The sequence below is a fragment of the Salmo salar genome, chromosome ssa11 (assembly GCF_905237065.1).
Source record: "Salmo salar chromosome ssa11, Ssal_v3.1, whole genome shotgun sequence".
Classification (NCBI taxonomy): Eukaryota; Metazoa; Chordata; class Actinopteri; order Salmoniformes; family Salmonidae; genus Salmo; species Salmo salar.
Window position 1 is genome coordinate 53,427,305 of NC_059452.1, and position 21,389 is coordinate 53,448,693.

At 49.2% G+C, this 21,389-nt stretch overlaps 1 protein-coding gene across 6 annotated transcripts in view; it reads right to left on the minus strand.

Annotated features, from left to right (window-relative positions):
• The window catches only part of LOC106562854 (FH1/FH2 domain-containing protein 1), a 174,174-nt gene that overhangs the window by 50,372 nt on the left and 102,413 nt on the right, over positions 1–21,389 (minus strand). For all 6 annotated transcript variants that reach the window (XM_045689769.1, XM_045689773.1, XM_045689772.1 and 3 more), the window contains exons 4-6: positions 9,852–9,919; positions 2,766–2,871; positions 2,393–2,487 (exon numbers count right to left, since the gene is read on the minus strand). In XM_045689769.1, coding sequence (XP_045545725.1) covers positions 2,393–2,487; positions 2,766–2,871; positions 9,852–9,919 — 269 coding nt within the window. The remainder of the gene's footprint in view (positions 1–2,392; positions 2,488–2,765; positions 2,872–9,851; positions 9,920–21,389) is intronic.

Consider the following 21,389-nt stretch of genomic DNA (forward strand, 5'->3'; position numbering starts at 1 on the left):
CCCTCTCTCTCACGTTACGGACAGTAGACTGTCCCTCTCTTTCTCGTTACGGTCAGCAGACTGTCTCTCTCACGTTACGGACAGCAGACCGTCTCTCTCTCTCTCACGTTACGGACAGCAGACCGTCTCTCTCTCTCTCACGTTACGGACAGCAGACCGTCCCTCTCTCTCTCACGTTATGGACAGCAGACCGTCCCTCTCTCTCTCACGTTACGGACAGCAGACCGTCCCTCTCTCTCTCACGCGTTACGGCCAGACCCTCTCTCTCTCACGCGTTACGGACAGCAGACCGTCCCCATCTCATGCGTTACGGACAGCAGACCGTCCCCGTCTCATGCGTTACGGACAGCAGACCGTCCCCGTCTCATGCTTTACGGACAGCAGACCGACCGACCGACCGACCGACCGACCGACCGACCGACCGCCTCGCGCGTTACGGACAGCAGACCGTCCCCGTCTCATGCGTTACGGACAGCAGACCGACCGACCGACCGACCGACCGACCGACCGACCGACCGACCGCCTCGCGCGTTACGGACAGCAGACCGTCCCCCTCTCGCGCGTTACGGACCGACCGACCGACCGCCTCGCGCGTTACGGACAGCAGACCGACCCACCGCCTCGCGCGTTGCGGACCGACCGACCGACCGCCTCGCGCGTTACGGACGACCGACCGACCGCCTCGCGCGTTGCAGACCGACCGACCGCCTCGCGCGTTACGGACAGCAGACCGACCGACCGCCTCGCGCGTTACGGACAGCCGACTGACCGCCTCGCGTGTTACGGACAGCCGACCGACCGACCGCCTCGCGCTTTACGGACAGCCGACCGACCGCCTCGCGCGTTACGGACAGCAGACCGACCGACCGACCGCCTCGCGCGTTACGGACAGCCAGCCGACCGACCGCCTCGCACGTTTACGGACAGCAGACCGACCGCCTCGCGCGTTACGGACAGCCGACCGACCGACCGCCTCGCGCGTTACGGACAGCCGACCGACCGCCTCGCGCGTTACGGACAGCAGACCGACCGCCTCGCGCGTTACGGACAGCAGACCGACCGCCTCGCGCGTTACGGATAGCTAGCAGGCCGACCGACCGACCGACCGACCGACCGACCGACCGACCGCCTCGCGGCGTTACGGACAGCAGACCGACCGACCGCCTCGCGCGTTACGGACAGCAGACCGACCGACCGCCTCGCGCTACGGACAGCAGACCGACCGACCGCCTCGCGCGTTACGGACAGCAGACCGACCGACCGCCTCGCGCTTACGGACAGCAGACCGACCGACCGCCTCGCGCTTACGGACAGCAGACCGACCGACCGCCTCGCGCGTTACGGACAGCAGACCGACCGACCGCCTCGCGCGTTACGGACAGCAGACCGACCGACCGACCGCCTCGCGCGTTACGGACAGCAGACCGACCGACCGACCGCCTCGCGCGTTACGGACAGCAGACAGACCGACCGACCGCCTCGCGCGTTACGGACAGCCAGCCGACCGACCGCCTCGCGCGTTACGGACAGCCGACCGACCGCCTCGCGCGTTACGGACAGCCGACCGACCGACCGCCCGCCTCGCGCGTTACGGACAGCCGACCGACCGCCTCGCGCGTTACGGACAGCCGACCGACCGCCTCGCGCGTTACGGACAGCCGACCGACCGCCTCGCGCGTTACGGACAGCCGACCGATCGACCGCCTCGCGCGTTACGGACAGCAGACCGACCGCCTCGCGCCTTACGGACAGCAGACCGACCGACCGACCGCCTCGCGCGTTACGGACAGCCGACCGACCGCCTCGCACGTTACGGACAGCCGACCGACCGCCTCGCGCGTTACGGACAGCCGACCGACCGCCTCGCGCGTTACGGACAACCGACCGACCGCCTCGCGCGTTACGGACAACCGACCGACCGACCGCCTCGCGCGTTACGGACAGCCGGGTTGACCGACCGCCTCGCGCGTTACGGACAGCAGACCGACCGACCGCGTTACGGACAGCAGACCGACCGACCGACCGCCCGCCTCGCGCTTTACGGACAGCCGACCGACCGCCTCGCGCGTTACGGACAGCAGACCGACCGCCTCGCGCGTTACGGACAGCAGACCGACCGACCGACCGCCTCGCGCGTTACGGACAGCAGACCGACCGACCGCCTTGCGCCTTACGGACAGCAGACCGACCAACCGGACAGTAGACTCTCACACAAGTCTGCAAATACGATGATGCTTTGAAGGCTTTATTTATTAAAGTGCATTTTAAAAATGGTGAAAATGAGTTTACCCCAAACTAGAAACTCACGCGCCGTCTATGATTCAGGGCCAGTGAATGGTGTGTGTGTGTGTGTGTACACTGCGGTCACGTCTCCACGGTAGGTAATACTCACCAGGCTGCCACTGAGAGTGTAGAGCCACTGAACAGTGTCATTGTGGTCGATCACACCGTTCATCCCATCTACAAACAGCATGATCTGACTGAGGGCTGAAACACAAAGATCAGACTGAGACACAAAGATCAGACTGCGACACAAAGATCAGACTGCGACACAAAGATCAGACTGCGACACAAAGATCAGACTGAGACACAAAGATCAGACTGAGACACAAAGATCAGACTGAGACACAAAGATCAGACTGAACAAGGCCGTTAACCCACTGTTCCTAGGCCGTCATTGTAAATAAGAATTTGTTCTTAACTGACTTGCCTAGTTAAATAAAAAGGTTAAATAAAATTAAAATGATTGTCGAGATCGTACTCACCTCGGAGAATGTAGTTCTGGTAGTTGTGGTCTGCCTCCACTCCAACCTTGATGAAACACATCAAGCCTTCTGAATTCACAAACTCTGGCACCAGGTCTTTATCGTCCTACAACACAAATCCCACAGCAGATTGTTAAGAGAGGATACCACGGCATAGAAAGCCTGCATCAGCCTCAGCTTAGACCCCAAAACAGACAGTTATGTTCGCCGCACACTAGAGGAGAGTGTTGCAACCGAGGACAGACGATTTTTTTTACACGCTACGCGCTTCAGCACTCAGCGGTCCCATTCTGTGAGCTTGTGTGACCTACCGCTTTGCGGCTGAGCCGTTGTTGCTCCTAGACATTTCCACTTCACAATAACAGCTCTTACAGTTGACCGGGGCAGCTCTAGCAGGGAAGATATTTGACAAAACTGACTTGTTGGAAAGGTGGCATCCTATGACGGTGCCATGTTGAAAATCACTGAGCTCTTCAGTATGGGCCATTCTACTGCCAATGTTTGTCTATGGAGATTGCATGGCTGTGTGCTCAATTTTCTACACCTGTCAGCAACGGGTTTGGCTGTATTAGCCGAATCCAAAGGGGTGTCCACATACTTTTGTATATATAGTGTATTTGTATTTTATATATACAAAAGTATCTCAAAATCATTGTCATGTAGTTAATCAAAACTCTATCCAAAATGTAAAATGACAAACCTAAAAAGTAACTTCTGTTACCATTTGGCAACTATGTAAAAACAGCCTCCATAAATCCAACAGATTAAAACATCGCATCCTGCAGGTAGAAAATATCCTGATAAAAAAAAAACACATGGCCTTACTGCAACGAACTTGAAACATTGTATCAACTATTAACTAAAAATGCGTTCAGCATGAAGCTCTCACCATGAAATTGGCAACATTGTATCAAATATCCTGGTCCCTCAGAGTTCCCCCTGCCCTGCCCAGCGAGTTCCCCCTGCCCTGCCCAGCGAGTTCCCCCCGCCCTGCCCAGCGAATTCCCCCCGCAGTGCCCAGCGAGTTCCCCCCGCCCTGCCCAGCGAGTTCCCCCGCCCAGCCCAGCGAGTTCCCCCTGCTCTGCCCAGCGAGTTCCCCTGCTCTGCCCAGCGAGTTCCCCCTGCTCTGCCCAGCGAGTTCCCCCTGCTCTGCCCAGCGAGTTCCCCGGCCCTGCCCAGCGAGTTCCCCCTGCCCTGCCCAGCGAGTTTCCCCCGCCCAGCGAGTTCCCCCCGCCCGGCGAGTTCCCCCGCCCGGCCCGGCGAGTTCCCCCCGCCCGGCCCGGCGAGTTCCCCGCCCGGCGAGTTCCCCCGGCCCGGCGAGTTCCCCCGGCCCGGTGAGTTCCCCCGGCCCGGTGAGTTCCCCCGGCCCAGTGAGTTCCCCCGCCCAGTGAGTTCCTGGTCCCTCAGAGTTCCACCCGCCCAGTGAGTTCCCCTGCCCCCCGCCCAGTGAGGTTCCCCCCGCCCAGTGAGTTCCCCGGCCCCCTGCCCAGTGAGTTCCCCCTGCCCTGCCCAGCGAGTTCCCCCTGCCCTGCGAGTTCCCCCGCCCTGCCCAGTGAGTTCCCCCGCCCTGCCCAGTGAGTTCCCCCCGCCCAGCCCAGTGAGTTCCCCCCGCCCAGCCCAGTGAGTTCCCCCCGCCCCAGTGAGTTCCCCCGCCCAGTGAGTTCCCCCCTGCCCAGCGAGTTCCCCCTGCCCTGCCCAGCGAGTTCCCCCTGCCCTGCCCAGCGAGTTCCCCCTGCCCTGCCAAGGGAGTTCCCCCCGCCCTGCGAGTTCCCCCCCGCCCTGCCCAGCGAGTTCCCCCGCCCTGCCCAGTGAGTTCCCCCGGCCCGGCCCAGGGAGTTCCCCGGCCCAGTGAGTTCCCCCCGCCCAGTGAGTTCCCCCGCCCAGTGAGTTCCTGGTCTCTCAGAGTTCCCCCCGCCCAGTGAGTTCCCCTGCCCCCTGCCCAGTGAGTTCCCCCTGCCCAGTGAGTTCCCCTGCCCCCTGCCCAGTGAGTTCCCCCTGCCCAGTGAGTTCCCCCTGCCCCCTGCCCAGTGAGTTCCCCTGCCCCCTGCCCAGTGAGTTCCCCTGCCCCCTGCCCAGTGAGTTCCCCCTGCCCAGTGAGTTCCCCCTGCCCAGTGAGTTCCCCCTGCCCAGTGAGTTCCCCCTGCCCAGTGAGCTGGGGACAGACCCAGCTGGAGACTATTTGATCACGGTGATAAGAAACAGTGCTTGACTTTGGCAGGAGCTCACCGGAGCCGAGTACCGGCACCTCAAAAAAATATTCCAACTGCTTGATCTCCTGTTCCTCTTGTAGAATACTAGCTCAGAAAGTATTTCCTGCATCTAAATATAAAAACAATACTGGCACCCGCAAAAAATGAGTACTGGTAACCTATTTCAGTCCAAGCCAAGCACTGATAAGAAGTAGTCAGTTATGTCCTTATTTCATGATGTTTCCACAGGATCAGAGCATTTACATATTTCCCTTTTCACGCTGCTGAGTGGTTATGGAAAAGGGAGACGGCTGGAACGATTTTTCAAAAATACATTGTAAGGAACTATTGTTATTCTCAACGGATGTAAAAAAAATTCAAAAATAAAAATTAAAAACTGGTTGCTTGTTGTTTTTGGAGGTGAAGAAAACGTTCCTTTGAGAAGCTCCACAAATCATTAGTAGTGGTATTATCACAGCCACATTAGCACGCAGGCCAAGGTAGCCTACAGGCCTACCTCTATGCCTAATAAAGCGCAGGTCCTAACGCCCTCGATCACACCGACATTGCATTTTTGGGGTACAACAGAAGTACATAACATTTCCAATGGAAAGCTGCGTTTTGTCTAGCAGCAATGCGTTGTAGAGGCCGTTGCAGTAGGTTCTGTGTGGTTGTTCATAACGGTGGATTTATCTGGTAGCAAGGGAAGGTGAACGTTGAGCTGTTATTGGACACGTATCCAGATGCTGCTGCAATGGCGCCCGTCGGTGTGATCGAAGGCGTTACTCAACATTGACAGGAGAGCTCCAAACAAAAAAGACAATGACTACATTGACAGAACTCGTAAACGGAATGAAATAAACCAACAACAAAAAAAAACGTGTTTCTCACAAGTGTAACATAGGTTGTGCGCTCTGCAAACAAAGTGTCCACACCGACAATGACAACAGTAAAAGACAGGAATAATAATAACAATAATAATAAATTGAATGCATTAACAGAAATGACCATAACCAAACAAACATTGTAGATGATTAATGATGGTACTGGAACGGGTAACTTACCACTGGCGGGAGAGAGAACATTCTGGTGAGAGAAGTGCATTGTGGTTTGTAAATTGGGGTATTGTGTCTAGTCCAGAGACACTGAATTCAGGCTGTAACACAGCAACATGTCAAGGGGTGTGAATACTTTCTGAAGGCTCCTGTATCCGTGTCTTTAGGAGGGATAAAGCAGAAGTCACATTTCAGTTGAACCTTGTGATCTGTATCTTAGAGAGAACTACCACCTCGAGATGTTCTCTTAGAGAGAAGTACCACCTGTCTGATCGTTACTACTGTGGGGACGACGTCACTGACAATGATCACTAGCCACTATATCTTATTTTTATTTATTTATTTCAACTTTATTTAACCAGGTAGGCTAGTTGAGAACAAGTTCTCATTTACAACTGCGACCTGGCCAAGATAAAGCAAAGCAGTGAGACACAAACAACACAGAGTTACACATGGAGTAAACAAAACATACAGTCAATAAAACAAAAAGTCTATATACAGTGAGTGCAAATTAGGTAAAATAAGGGAATTAAGGAAATAAATAGGCCATGGTGGCAAAGTAATTACAGTATGATTAAACACTGGAATGGTAAATGTTGATGTAGATGTTCTCTTAGAGAGAAGTACCACCTGCTGTCTGATCGTTACTACTGTTGGTCGTCCCAAATGGCACCCCATTCCCTATTTAGTGCACTACTTTTGACAACAGCCTTACACACAACCCTATTGGGGGACACGCCCTGTACATTTACGTCAACTTGAGTTATCAACCCTTCATCTCTCAAATGATTACAATGAAGTCTCTGGCATGACTGGTATGTGCTCGCTCTCCCCCTCTCCCCTTCGACCCCACCTCTCTCTCTCTGTCTCTCCCCCTCTCCCCTTCGACCCCCCCCCCTCTCCCCCTCTTCCTCTCTCCCCCTCTCCCTCCCCTCTCTCTCTCCCTCTTCCTCTCTCCCCCTCTACCCCATCTCTCTCTCCCTCTTCCTCTCTCCCCCTCTCCCCTTCTACCCCCCCATCTCTCTCTCCCTCTCTCCCCCTCTACCCCCCTTATACCCCCCCTCTCTCCCCCCTTCTACCCCATCTCTCCCTCTTCCTCTCTCCCCATCTCCCCCCCTCTCTCCCCCTTCTACCCCCCCTCTCTCTCTCTCTCTCCTTCTACCCCCCCTCTCTCTCCCTCTCTCCCCTTCTACCCCCCCACCCCCTCTCTCTCCCTCTTCCTCTCTCCCCTTCGACCCCCCCTCTCTCTCCCCCTCTCTCTCCTCCCCTTCTACCCCCCTCTCTCTCTCCCTCTACCTCTCTTCCCCACCTCTCTCTCCCTCTCCCTCTACCTCTCTCTCCCCCGTCTCCATTCTTCCTTGTTCCTCTGTTCCAGTCCAGTCAAACACAGAGTAGAGCTATTTCCACTGGCCATGTTGGCACCAGCTCACTGAGAGAGGAGGGTGGATGTGATATGGAGAGAATCAGCCCATGTTTAATAAACGGTGGGTGGGACTCAGTAATGTCTAGTATTGGATTTGGCCCAAACATAACACTTTGTATTCAGGACAAAAAGTTCATTGCTTTGCCACATTTTGACCATTTTATTTGGTCTCTACCACAGATAGATAATATACCGGTCTCTACCACAGATAGATAATATACCGGTCTCTACCACAGATAGATAATATACCGGTCTCTACCACAGATAGATAATATACCGGTCTCTACCACAGATAGATAATATACCGGTCTCTACCACAGATAGATAATATACCGGTCTCTAGCATAGATAGATAATATACCGGTCTCTAGCATAGATAATATACCGGTCTCTAGCATAGATAATATACCGGTCTCTAGCATAGATAATATACCGGTCTCTACCATAGATAATATACCGGTCTCTACCATAGATAATATACCGGTCTCTAGCATAGATAATATACCGGTCTCTACCATAGATAATATACCGGTCTCTACCATAGATAATATACCGGTCTCTACCATAGATAATATACCGGTCTCTACCATAGATAATATACCGGTCTCTACCATAGATAATATACCGGTCTCTAGCATAGATAATATACCGGTCTCTACCATAGATAATATACCGGTCTCTACCATAGATAATATACCGGTCTCTACCATAGATAATATACCGGTCTCTACCATAGATAATATACCGGTCTCTACCATAGATAATATACCGGTCTCTACCATAGATAATATATTGGTCTCTACCATAGATAATATACTGCTCAAAAAAATAAAGGGAACACTTAAACAACACATCCTAGATCTGAATGAAATAAATAATCTTATTAAATACTTTTTTCTTTACATAGTTGAATGTGCTGACAACAAAATCACACAAAAATAATCAATGGAAATCCAATTTATCAACCCATGGAGGTCTGGATTTGGAGTCACACTCAAAATTAAAGTGGAAAACCACACTACAGGCCGATCCAACTTTGATGTAATGTCCTTAAAACAAGTCAAAATGAGGCTCAGTAGTGTGTGTGGCCTCCACGTGCCTGTATGACCTCCCTACAACACCTGGGCATGCTCCTGATGAGGTGGCGGATGGTCTCCTAAGGGATCTCCTTCCAGACCTGGACTAAAGCATCCGCCAACTCCTGGACAGTCTGTGGTGCAACGTGGCGTTGGTGGATGGAGCGAGACATGATGTCCCAGATGTGCTCAATTGGATTCAGGTCTGGGGAACGGGCGGGCCAGTCCATAGCATCAATGCCTTCTTCTTGAAGGAACTGCTGACACACTCCAGCCACATGAGGTCTAGCATTGTCTTGCATTAGGAGGAACCCAGGGCCAACCACACCAGCATATGGTCTCACAAGGGGTCTGAGGATCTCATCTCGGTACCTAATGGCAGTCAGGCTACCTCTGGCGAGCACATGGAGGGCTGTGCGGCCCCCCAAAGAAATGCCACCCCACACCATGACTGACCCACCGCCAAACCGGTCATGCTGGAGGATGTTGCAGGCAGCAGAACGTTCTCCACGGCGTCTCCAGACTCTGTCACGTCTGTCACGTGCTCAGTGTGAAGCTGCTTTCATCTGTGAAGAGCACAGGGCGCCAGTGGCGAATTTGCCAATCTTGGTGTTCTCTGGCAAATGCCAAACGTCCTGCACGGTGTTGGGCTGTAAACACAACCCCCACCTGTGGACGTCGGGCCCTCATACCACACTCATGGAGTCTGTTCCTGACCGTTTGAGCAGACACATGCACATTTGTGGCCTGCTGGAGGTCATTTTGCAGGGCTCTGGCAGTGCTTCTCCTGCTCCTCCTTGCACAAAGGCGGAGGTAGCGGTCCTGCTGCTGGGTTGTTGCCCTCCTACGGCCTCCTCCACGTCTCCTGATGTACTGGCCTGTCTCCTGGTAGCGCCTCCATGCTCTGGACACTACGCTGACAGACACAGCAAACCTTCTTGCCACAGCTCGCATTGATGTGCCATCCTGGATGAGCTGCACTACCTGAGCCACTTGTGTGGGTTGTAGACTCCGTCTCATTCTACCACTAGAGTGAAAGCACCGCCAGCATTCAAAAGTGACCAAAACATCAGCCAGGAAGCATAGGAACTGAGAAGTGGTCTGTGGTCCCCACCTGTAGAACCACTCCTGTAGAACCACTCCTATAATTTCCATCTGTTGTCTATTCCATTTGCACAACAGCATGTGAAATTTATTGTCAATCAGTGTTGCTTCCTAAGTTGACAGTTTGATTTCACAGAAGTGTGATTGACTTCGAGTTACATTGTGTTGTTTAAGTGTTCCCTTTATTTTTTTGAGCAGTGTATATTGGTCTCTACCATAGATAATATACCGGTCTTTACCTGGAAGAGCTGCTTGAGGGAGAACAGGGACCTCCGGAGCTCAGGTCCATGAGAGTTGTACAGCTTCTCTGAAAGAGATCAAAGTGATGTGGTTAACAATAACATCCACATGACCAGGGAAACATTAAACATGACCAGGGAAACATTAAACATGACCAGAAGCATCCACATGACCAGGGAAACACATCCACATGACCAGGGAATAGCATCCACATAACCAGGGAAACACATCCACATGACCAGGGAAACACATCCACATGACCAGGGAAACACATCCACATGACCAGGGAAAAACATCCACATGACCAGGGAAAGTTGTCAAATCGTAGTGAGAATAATCAGATAAAAAAAAGGCTCATGTTCCCTGGTTGAAGTAACACAAATCCATGAACCAGGGAACTCATGGGATTAAACCTTTATGGAAAATCAGCAGTTTGCATTTCTTTAAATGATACAAATAACCTACAGGATGCATTCTCCCCCCCTTAGAGCAGTAGGGTTGTATAGATAGGTCTACTGTAGTGTTTAGTAAAGGGGTTACCCCCCCCTTAGAGCAGTAGGGTTGTATAGATAGGTCTACTGTAGTGTTTAGTAAAGGGGTTACCTCCCCCCCTTAGAGCAGTAGGGTTGTATAGATAGGTCTACTGTAGTGTTTAGTAAAGGGGTTACCCCCCCTTAGAGCAGTAGGGTTGTATAGATAGGTCTACTGTAGTGTTTAGTAAAGGGGTTACCCCTCCTTAGAGCAGTAGGGTTGTATAGATAGGTCTACTGTAGTGTTTAGTAAAGGGGTTGCCCACACATTAGAGCAGTAGGGTTGTATAGATAGGTCCACCGTAGTGTTTAGTAAAGGGGTTACCCCCCCTTAGAGCATTAGGGTTGTATAGATAGGTCTACTGTAGTGTTTAGTAAAGGGGTTACCCCCCCTTAGAGCAGTAGGGTTGTATAGATAGGTCTACTGTAGTGTTTAGTAAAGGGGTTACCCCCTTAGAGCAGTAGGGTTGTATAGATAGGTCTACTGTAGTGTTTAGTAAAGGGGTTACCCCCCTTAGAGCAGTAGGGTTGTATAGATAGGTCTACTGTAGTGTTTAGTAAAGGGGTTACCCCCCCCTTAGAGCAGTAGGGTTGTATAGATAGGTCTACTGTAGTGTTTAGTAAAGGGGTCACCCCCTTAGAGCAGTAGGGTTGTATAGATAGGTCTACTATAGTGTTTAGCAAAGGGGTTAACCCCCCCTTAGAGCAGTAGGGTTGTATAGATAGGTCTACTGTAGTGTTTAGTAAAGGGGTTACCCCCCCTTAGAGTAGTAGGGTTGTATAGATAGGTCTACTGTAGTGTTTAGTAAAGGGGTTACCCCCCCCTTAGAGCAGTAGGGTTGTATAGATAGGTCTACTGTAGTGTTTAGTAAAGGGGTTAACACCCCCTAAGAGCAGTAGGGTTGTATAGATAGGTCTACTGTAGTGTTTAGTAAAGGGGTCACCCCCCCCTTAGAGCAGTAGGGTTGTATAGATAGGTCTACTGTAGTGTTTAGTAAAGGGGTTACCCCCCACTTAGAGCAGTAGGGTTGAATAGATAGGTCTACTGTAGTGTTTAGTAAAGGGGTTACCCCCCCTTAGAGCAGTAGGGTTGTATAGATAGGTCTACTGTAGTGTTTAGTAAAGGGGTTACCCCCCCCCTTAGAGCAGTAGGGTTGTATAGATAGGTCTACTGTAGTGTTTAGTAAAGGGGTTACCCCCCCCTTAGAGCAGTAGGGTTGTATAGTTAGGTCTACTGTAGTGTTTAGTAAAGGGGTTACCCCCCCTTAGAGCAGTAGGGTTGTATAGATAGGTCTACTGTAGTGTCTAGTAAAGGGGTTACCCCCCCTTAGAGCAGTAGGGTTGTATAGATAGGTCTACTGTAGTGTCTAGTAAAGGGGTTACCCCCCCTTAGAGCAGTAGGGTTGTATAGATAGGTCTACTGTAGTGTTTAGTAAAGGGGTTAACCCCCCCCCTTAGAGCAGTAGGGTTGTATAGTTAGGTCTACTGTAGTGTTTAGTAAAGGGGTTACCCCCCTTAGAGCAGTAGGGTTGTATAGATAGGTCTACTGTAGTGTTTAGTAAAGGGGTTACCCCCCCCCCCTTAGAGCAGTAGGGTTGTATAGATAGGTCTACTGTAGTGTTTAGTAAAGGGGTTACCCCCCTTAGAGCAGTAGGGTTGTATAGATAGGTCTACTGTAGTGTTTAGTAAAGGGGTTACCCCCCTTAGAGCAGTAGGGTTGTATAGATAGGTCTACTGTAGTGTTTAGTAAAGGGGTTACCCCCTTAGAGCAGTAGGGTTGTATAGATAGGTCTACTGTAGTGTTTAGTAAAGGGGTTACCCCCCTTAGAGCAGTAGGGTTGTATAGATAGGTCTACTGTAGTGTTTAGTAAAGGGGTTACCCCCCCCTTAGAGCAGTAGGGTTGTATAGATAGGTCTACTGTAGTGTTTAGTAAAGGTGTTACCCCCCCCTTAGAGCAGTAGGGTTGTATAGATAGGTCTACTGTAGTGTTTAGTAAAGGGGTTACCCCCCTTAGAGCAGTAGGGTTGTATAGTTAGGTCTACTGTAGTGTTTAGTAAAGGGGTTACCCCCCCTTAGAGCAGTAGGGTTGTATAGATAGGTCTACTGTAGTGTCTAGTAAAGGGGTTACCCCCCCTTAGAGCAGTAGGGTTGTATAGATAGGTCTACTGTAGTGTTTAGTAAAGGGGTTACCCCCCCCTTAGAGCAGTAGGGTTGTATAGATAGGTCTACTGTAGTGTTTAGTAAAGGGGTTACCCCCCCCTTAGAGCAGTAGGGTTGTATAGATAGGTCTACTGTAGTGTTTAGTAAAGGGGTTACCCCCCCCCCCCTTAGAGCAGTAGGGTTGTATAGATAGGTCTACTGTAGTGTTTAGTAAAGGGGTTACCCCCCCTTAGAGCAGTAGGGTTGTATAGATAGGTCTACTGTAGTGTTTAGTAAAGGGGTTACCCCCCCTTAGAGCAGTAGGGTTGTATAGATAGGTCTACTGTAGTGTTTAGTAAAGGGGTTACCCCCCTTAGAGCATTAGGGTTGTATAGATAGGTTTACTGTAGTGTTTAGTAAAGGGGTTACCCCCCTTAGAGCAGTAGGGTTGTATAGATAGGTCTACTGTAGTGTTTAGTAAAGGGGTTACCCCCCCTTAGAGCAGTAGGGTTGTATAGATAGGTCTACTGTAGTGTTTAGTAAAGGGGTTACCCCCCTTAGAGCAGTAGGGTTGTATAGATAGGTCTACTGTAGTGTTTAGTAAAGGGGTTACCCCCCCTTAGAGCAGTAGGGTTGTATAGATAGGTCTACTGTAGTGTTTAGTAAAGGGGTTACCCCCTTAGAGCAGTAGGGTTGTATAGATAGGTCTACTGTAGTGTTTAGTAAAGGGGTTACCCCCCCCTTAGAGCAGTAGGGTTGTATAGATAGGTCTACTGTAGTGTTTAGTAAAGGGGTTACCCCCCTTAGAGCAGTAGGGTTGTATAGATAGGTCTACTGTAGTGTTTAGTAAAGGGGTTACCCCCCTTAGAGCAGTAGGGTTGTATAGATAGGTCTACTGTAGTGTTTAGTAAAGGGGTTACCCCCCCTTAGAGCAGTAGGGTTGTATAGATAGGTCTACTGTAGTGTTTAGTAAAGGGGTTACCCCCCCTTAGAGCAGTAGGGTTGTATAGATAGGTCTACTGTAGTGTTTAGTAAAGGGGTTACCCCCCTTAGAGCAGTAGGGTTGTATAGATAGGTCTACTGTAGTGTTTAGTAAAGGGGTTACCCCCCCCTTAGAGCAGTAGGGTTGTATAGATAGGTCTACTGTAGTGTTTAGTAAAGGGGTTACCCCCCCCTTAGAGCAGTAGGGTTGTATAGATAGGTCTACTGTAGTGTTTAGTAAAGGGGTTACCCCCCCCTTAGAGCAGTAGGGTTGTATAGATAGGTCTACTGTAGTGTTTAGTAAAGGGTTACCCCCCCCTTAGAGCAGTAGGGTTGTATAGATAGGTCTACTGTAGTGTTTAGTAAAGGGGTTACCCCCCCTTAGAGCAGTAGGGTTGTATAGATAGGTCTACTGTAGTGTTTAGTAAAGGGGTTACCCCCCCCTTAGAGCAGTAGGGTTGTATAGATAGGTCTACTGTAGTGTTTAGTAAAGGGGTTACCCCCCCTTAGAGCAGTAGGGTTGTATAGATAGGTCTACTGTAGTGTTTAGTAAAGGGGTTACCCCCCCTTAGAGCAGTAGGGTTGTATAGATAGGTCTACTGTAGTGTTTAGTAAAGGGGTTACCCCCCCCTTAGAGCAGTAGGGTTGTATAGATAGGTCTACTGTAGTGTTTAGTAAAGGGGTTACCCCCCTTAGAGCAGTAGGGTTGTATAGATAGGTCTACTGTAGTGTTTAGTAAAGGGGTTACCCCCCCTTAGAGCAGTAGGGTTGTATAGATAGGTCTACTGTAGTGTTTAGTAAAGGGGTTACCCCCCCCCTTAGAGCAGTAGGGTTGTATAGATAGGTCTACTGTAGTGTTTAGTAAAGGGGTTACCCCCCCCTTAGAGCAGTAGGGTTGTATAGATAGGTCTACTGTAGTGTTTAGTAAAGGGGTTACCCCCCCCTTAGAGCAGTAGGGTTGTATAGATAGGTCTACTGTAGTGTTTAGTAAAGGGGTTACCCCCCCCTTAGAGCAGTAGGGTTGTATAGATAGGTCTACTGTAGTGTTTAGTAAAGGGGTTACCCCCCCCCTTAGAGCAGTAGGGTTGTATAGATAGGTCTACTGTAGTGTTTAGTAAAGGGGTTACCCCCCCCTTAGAGCAGTAGGGTTGTATAGATAGGTCTACTGTAGTGTTTAGTAAAGGGGTTACCCCCCCCCTTAGAGCAGTAGGGTTGTATAGATAGGTCTACTGTAGTGTTTAGTAAAGGGGTTACCCCCCCCCTTAGAGCAGTAGGGTTGTATAGATAGGTCTACTGTAGTGTTTAGTAAAGGGGTTACCCCCCCCTTAGAGCAGTAGGGTTGTATAGATAGGTCTACTGTAGTGTTTAGTAAAGGGGTTACCCCCCCCCTTAGAGCAGTAGGGTTGTATAGATAGGTCTACTGTAGTGTTTAGTAAAGGGGTTACCCCCCCTTAGAGCAGTAGGGTTGTATAGATAGGTCTACTGTAGTGTTTAGTAAAGGGGTTACCCCCCTTAGAGCAGTAGGGTTGTATAGATAGGTCTACTGTAGTGTTTAGTAAAGGGGTTACCCCCCCCTTAGAGCAGTAGGGTTGTATAGATAGGTCTACTGTAGTGTTTAGTAAAGGGGTTACCCCCCCCTTAGAGCAGTAGGGTTGTATAGATAGGTCTACTGTAGTGTTTAGTAAAGGGGTTACCCCCCCTTAGAGCAGTAGGGTTGTATAGATAGGTCTACTGTAGTGTTTAGTAAAGGGGTTACCCCCCCCTTAGAGCAGTAGGGTTGTATAGATAGGTCTACTGTAGTGTTTAGTAAAGGGGTTACCCCCCCTTAGAGCAGTAGGGTTGTATAGATAGGTCTACTGTAGTGTTTAGTAAAGGGGTTACCCCCCCCCCTTAGAGCAGTAGGGTTGTATAGATAGGTCTACTGTAGTGTTTAGTAAAGGGGTTACCCCCCCCCCCTTAGAGCAGTAGGGTTGTATAGATAGGTCTACTGTAGTGTTTAGTAAAGGGGTTACCCCCCCTTAGAGCAGTAGGGTTGTATAGATAGGTCTACTGTAGTGTTTAGTAAAGGGTTACCCCCCCCCTTAGAGCAGTAGGGTTGTATAGATAGGTCTACTGTAGTGTTTAGTAAAGGGGTTACCCCCCCCTTAGAGCAGTAGGGTTGTATAGATAGGTCTACTGTAGTGTTTAGTAAAGGGGTTACCCCCCCCTTAGAGCAGTAGGGTTGTATAGATAGGTCTACTGTAGTGTTTAGTAAAGGGGTTACCCCCCCCTTAGAGCAGTAGGGTTGTATAGATAGGTCTACTGTAGTGTTTAGTAAAGGGGTTACCCCCCCCCCTTAGAGCAGTAGGGTTGTATAGATAGGTCTACTGTAGTGTTTAGTAAAGGGGTTACCCCCCCCCCTTAGAGCAGTAGGGTTGTATAGATAGGTCTACTGTAGTGTTTAGTAAAGGGGTTACCCCCCCCTTAGAGCAGTAGGGTTGTATAGATAGGTCTACTGTAGTGTTTAGTAAAGGGGTTACCCCCCCCTTAGAGCAGTAGGGTTGTATAGATAGGTCTACTGTAGTGTTTAGTAAAGGGGTTACCCCCACTTAGAGCAGTAGGGTTGTATAGATAGGTCTACTGTAGTGTTTAGTAAAGGGGTTACCCCCCCTTAGAGCAGTAGGGTTGTATAGATAGGTCTACTGTAGTGTTTAGTAAAGGGGTTACCCCCCCTTAGAGCAGTAGGGTTGTATAGATAGGTCTACTGTAGTGTTTAGTAAAGGGGTTACCCCCCCCTTAGAGCAGTAGGGTTGTATAGATAGGTCTACTGTAGTGTTTAGTAAAGGGGTTACCCCCCCCCTTAGAGCAGTAGGGTTGTATAGATAGGTCTACTGTAGTGTTTAGTAAAGGGGTTACCCCCCCCTTAGAGCAGTAGGGTTGTATAGATAGGTCTACTGTAGTGTTTAGTAAAGGGGTTACCCCCCCCTTAGAGCAGTAGGGTTGTATAGATAGGTCTACTGTAGTGTTTAGTAAAGGGTTACCCCCCCCCTTAGAGCAGTAGGGTTGTATAGATAGGTCTACTGTAGTGTTTAGTAAAGGGGTTACCCCCCCCTTAGAGCAGTAGGGTTGTATAGATAGGTCTACTGTAGTGTTTAGTAAAGGGGTTACCCCCCCCCTTAGAGCAGTAGGGTTGTATAGATAGGTCTACTGTAGTGTTTAGTAAAGGGGTTACCCCCCCCCCCTTAGAGCAGTAGGGTTGTATAGATAGGTCTACTGTAGTGTTTAGTAAAGGGGTTACCCCCCCCTTAGAGCAGTAGGGTTGTATAGATAGGTCTACTGTAGTGTTTAGTAAAGGGGTTACCCCCCCTTAGAGCAGTAGGGTTGTATAGATAGGTCTACTGTAGTGTTTAGTAAAGGGGTTACCCCCCCTTAGAGCAGTAGGGTTGTATAGATAGGTCTACTGTAGTGTTTAGTAAAGGGGTTACCCCCCCCTTAGAGCAGTAGGGTTGTATAGATAGGTCTACTGTAGTGTTTAGTAAAGGGGTTACCCCCCCCCTTAGAGCAGTAGGGTTGTATAGATAGGTCTACTGTAGTGTTTAGTAAAGGGGTTACCCCCCCTTAGAGCAGTAGGGTTGTATAGATAGGTCTACTGTAGTGTTTAGTAAAGGGGTTACCCCCCCTTAGAGCAGTAGGGTTGTATAGATAGGTCTACTGTAGTGTTTAGTAAAGGGGTTACCCCCCCTTAGAGCAGTAGGGTTGTATAGATAGGTCTACTGTAGTGTTTAGTAAAGGGTTACCCCCCCCTTAGAGCAGTAGGGTTGTATAGATAGGTCTACTGTAGTGTTTAGTAAAGGGTTACCCCCCTTAGAGCAGTAGGGTTGTATAGATAGGTCTACTGTAGTGTTTAGTAAAGGGGTTACCCCCCCCTTAGAGCAGTAGGGTTGTATAGATAGGTCTACTGTAGTGTTTAGTAAAGGGGTTACCCCCTTAGAGCAGTAGGGTTGTATAGATAGGTCTACTGTAGTGTTTAGTAAAGGGGTTACCCCCCCCCTTAGAGCAGTAGGGTTGTATAGATAGGTCTACTGTAGTGTTTAGTAAAGGGTTACCCCCCCTTAGAGCAGTAGGGTTGTATAGATAGGTCTACTGTAGTGTTTAGTAAAGGGGTTACCCCCCCTTAGAGCAGTAGGGTTGTATAGATAGGTCTACTGTAGTGTTTAGTAAAGGGGTTACCCCCCCTTAGAGCAGTAGGGTTGTATAGATAGGTCTACTGTAGTGTTTAGTAAAGGGGTTACCCCCCCCCTTAGAGCAGTAGGGTTGTATAGATAGGTCTACTGTAGTGTTTAGTAAAGGGGTTACCCCCCCTTAGAGCAGTAGGGTTGTATAGATAGGTCTACTGTAGTGTTTAGTAAAGGGGTTACCCCCCCCTTAGAGCAGTAGGGTTGTATAGATAGGTCTACTGTAGTGTTTAGTAAAGGGGTTACCCCCCCTTAGAGCAGTAGGGTTGTATAGATAGGTCTACTGTAGTGTTTAGTAAAGGGGTTACCCCCCCTTAGAGCAGTAGGGTTGTATAGATAGGTCTACTGTAGTGTTTAGTAAAGGGGTTACCCCCCCCTTAGAGCAGTAGGGTTGTATAGATAGGTCTACTGTAGTGTTTAGTAAAGGGGTTACCCCCCCTTAGAGCAGTAGGGTTGTATAGATAGGTCTACTGTAGTGTTTAGTAAAGGGTTACCCCCTTAGAGCAGTAGGGTTGTATAGATAGGTCTACTGTAGTGTTTAGTAAAGGGGTTACCCCCCCCCCTTAGAGCAGTAGGGTTGTATAGATAGGTCTACTGTAGTGTTTAGTAAAGGGGTTACCCCCCTTAGAGCAGTAGGGTTGTACAGATAGGTCTACTGTAGTGTTTAGTAAAGGGGTTACCCCCCTTAGAGCAGTAGGGTTGTATAGATAGGTCTACTGTAGTGTTTAGTAAAGGGGTTACCCCCTTAGAGCAGTAGGGTTGTATAGATAGGTCTACTGTAGTGTTTAGTAAAGGGGTTACCCCCCTTAGAGCAGTAGGGTTGTATAGATAGGTCTACTGTAGTGTTTAGTAAAGGGGTTACCCCCCTTAGAGCAGTAGGGTTGTATAGATAGGTCTACTGTAGTGTTTAGTAAAGGGTTACCCCCCCTTAGAGCAGTAGGGTTGTATAGATAGGTCTACTGTAGTGTTTAGTAAAGGGGTTACCCCCCCTTAGAGCAGTAGGGTTGTATAGATAGGTCTACTGTAGTGTTTAGTAAAGGGGTTACCCCCCCTTAGAGCAGTAGGGTTGTATAGATAGGTCTACTGTAGTGTTTAGTAAAGGGGTTACCCCCCCCTTAGAGCAGTAGGGTTGTATAGATAGGTCTACTGTAGTGTTTAGTAAAGGGGTTACCCCCCTTAGAGCAGTAGGGTTGTATAGATAGGTCTACTGTAGTGTTTAGTAAAGGGGTTACCCCCCCTTAGAGCAGTAGGGTTGTATAGATGGGTCTACTGTAGTGTTTAGTAAAGGGGTTACCCCCCACCTTAGAGCAGTAGGGTTGTATAGATAGGTCTACTGTAGTGTTTAGTAAAGGGGTTACCCCCCCCTTAGAGCAGTAGGGTTGTATAGATAGGTCTACTGTAGTGTTTAGTAAAGGGGTTACCCCCCCTTAGAGCAGTAGGGTTGTATAGATAGGTCTACTGTAGTGTTTAGTAAAGGGGTTACCCCCCCCTTAGAGCAGTAGGGTTGTATAGATAGGTCTACTGTAGTGTTTAGTAAAGGGGTTACCCCCCCTTAGAGCAGTAGGGTTGTATAGATAGGTCTACTGTAGTGTTTAGTAAAGGGTTACCCCCTTAGAGCAGTAGGGTTGTATAGATAGGTCTACTGTAGTGTTTAGTAAAGGGGTTACCCCCCCTTAGAGCAGTAGGGTTGTATAGATAGGTCTACTGTAGTGTTTAGTAAAGGGGTTACCCCCCCCCTTAGAGCAGTAGGGTTGTATAGATAGGTCTACTGTAGTGTTTAGTAAAGGGGTTACCCCCCCTTAGAGCAGTAGGGTTGTATAGATAGGTCTACTGTAGTGTTTAGTAAAGGGTTACCCCCCTTAGAGCAGTAGGGTTGTATAGATAGGTCTACTGTAGTGTTTAGTAAAGGGGTTACCCCCCCCTTAGAGCAGTAGGGTTGTATAGATAGGTCTACTGTAGTGTTTAGTAAAGGGGTTACCCCCTTAGAGCAGTAGGGTTGTATAGATAGGTCTACTGTAGTGTCTAGTAAAGGGGTTACCCCCTTAGAGCAGTAGGGTTGTATAGATAGGTCTACTGTAGTGTTTAGTAAAGGGGTTACCCCCCTTAGAGCAGTAGGGTTGTATAGATAGGTCTACTGTAGTGTTTAGTAAAGGGGTTACCCCCTTAGAGCAGTAGGGTTGTATAGATAGGTCTACTGTAGTGTTTAGTAAAGGGGTTACCCCCCCTTAGAGCAGTAGGGTTGTATAGATAGGTCTACTGTAGTGTTTAGTAAAGGGGTTACCCCCCCTTAGAGCAGTAGGGTTGTATAGATAGGTCTACTGTAGTGTTTAGTAAAGGGGTTACCCCCCCTTAGAGCAGTAGGGTTGTATAGATAGGTCTACTGTAGTGTTTAGTAAAGGGGTTACCCCCCTTAGAGCAGTAGGGTTGTATAGATAGGTCTACTGTAGTGTTTAGTAAAGGGGTTACCCCCCCTTAGAGCAGTAGGGTTGTATAGATAGGTCTACTGTAGTGTTTAGTAAAGGGTTACCCCCCCTTAGAGCAGTAGGGTTGTATAGATAGGTCTACTGTAGTGTTTAGTAAAGGGGTTACCCCCCTTAGAGCAGTAGGGTTGTATAGATAGGTCTACTGTAGTGTTTAGTAAAGGGGTTACCCCCCCTTAGAGCAGTAGGGTTGTATAGATAGGTCTACTGTAGTGTTTAGTAAAGGGGTTACCCCCCCTTAGAGCAGTAGGGTTGTATAGATAGGTCTACTGTAGTGTTTAGTAAAGGGTTACCCCCCTTAGAGCAGTAGGGTTGTATAGATAGGTCTACTGTAGTGTTTAGTAAAGGGTTACCCCCCCTTAGAGCAGTAGGGTTGTATAGATAGGTCTACTGTAGTGTTTAGTAAAGGGGTTACCCCCCTTAGAGCAGTAGGGTTGTATAGATAGGTCTACTGTAGTGTTTAGTAAAGGGGTTACCCCCCCTTAGAGCAGTAGGGTTGTATAGATAGGTCTACTGTAGTGTTTAGTAAAGGGGTTACCCCCCCTTAGAGCAGTAGGGTTGTATAGATAGGTCTACTGTAGTGTTTAGTAAAGGGGTTACCCCCTTAGAGCAGTAGGGTTGTATAGATAGGTCTACTGTAGTGTTTAGTAAAGGGGTTACCCCCCTCTTAGAGCAGTAGGGTTGTATAGATAGGTCTACTGTAGTGTTTAGTAAAGGGGTTACCCCCCCTTAGAGCAGTAGGGTTGTATAGATAGGTCTACTGTAGTGTTTAGTAAAGGGGTTACCCCCCCCCTTAGAGCAGTAGGGTTGTATAGATAGGTCTACTGTAGTGTTTAGTAAAGGGGTTACCCCCCCTTAGAGCAGTAGGGTTGTATAGATAGGTCTACTGTAGTGTTTAGTAAAGGGTTACCCCCCTTAGAGCAGTAGGGTTGTATAGATAGGTCTACTGTAGTGTTTAGTAAAGGGGTTACCCCCCCTTAGAGCAGTAGGGTTGTATAGATAGGTCTACTGTAGTGTTTAGTAAAGGGGTTACCCCCTTAGAGCAGTAGGGTTGTATAGATAGGTCTACTGTAGTGTTTAGTAAAGGGTTACCCCCCCTTAGAGCAGTAGGGTTGTATAGATAGGTCTACTGTAGTGTTTAGTAAAGGGGTTACCCCCTTAGAGCAGTAGGGTTGTATAGATAGGTCTACTG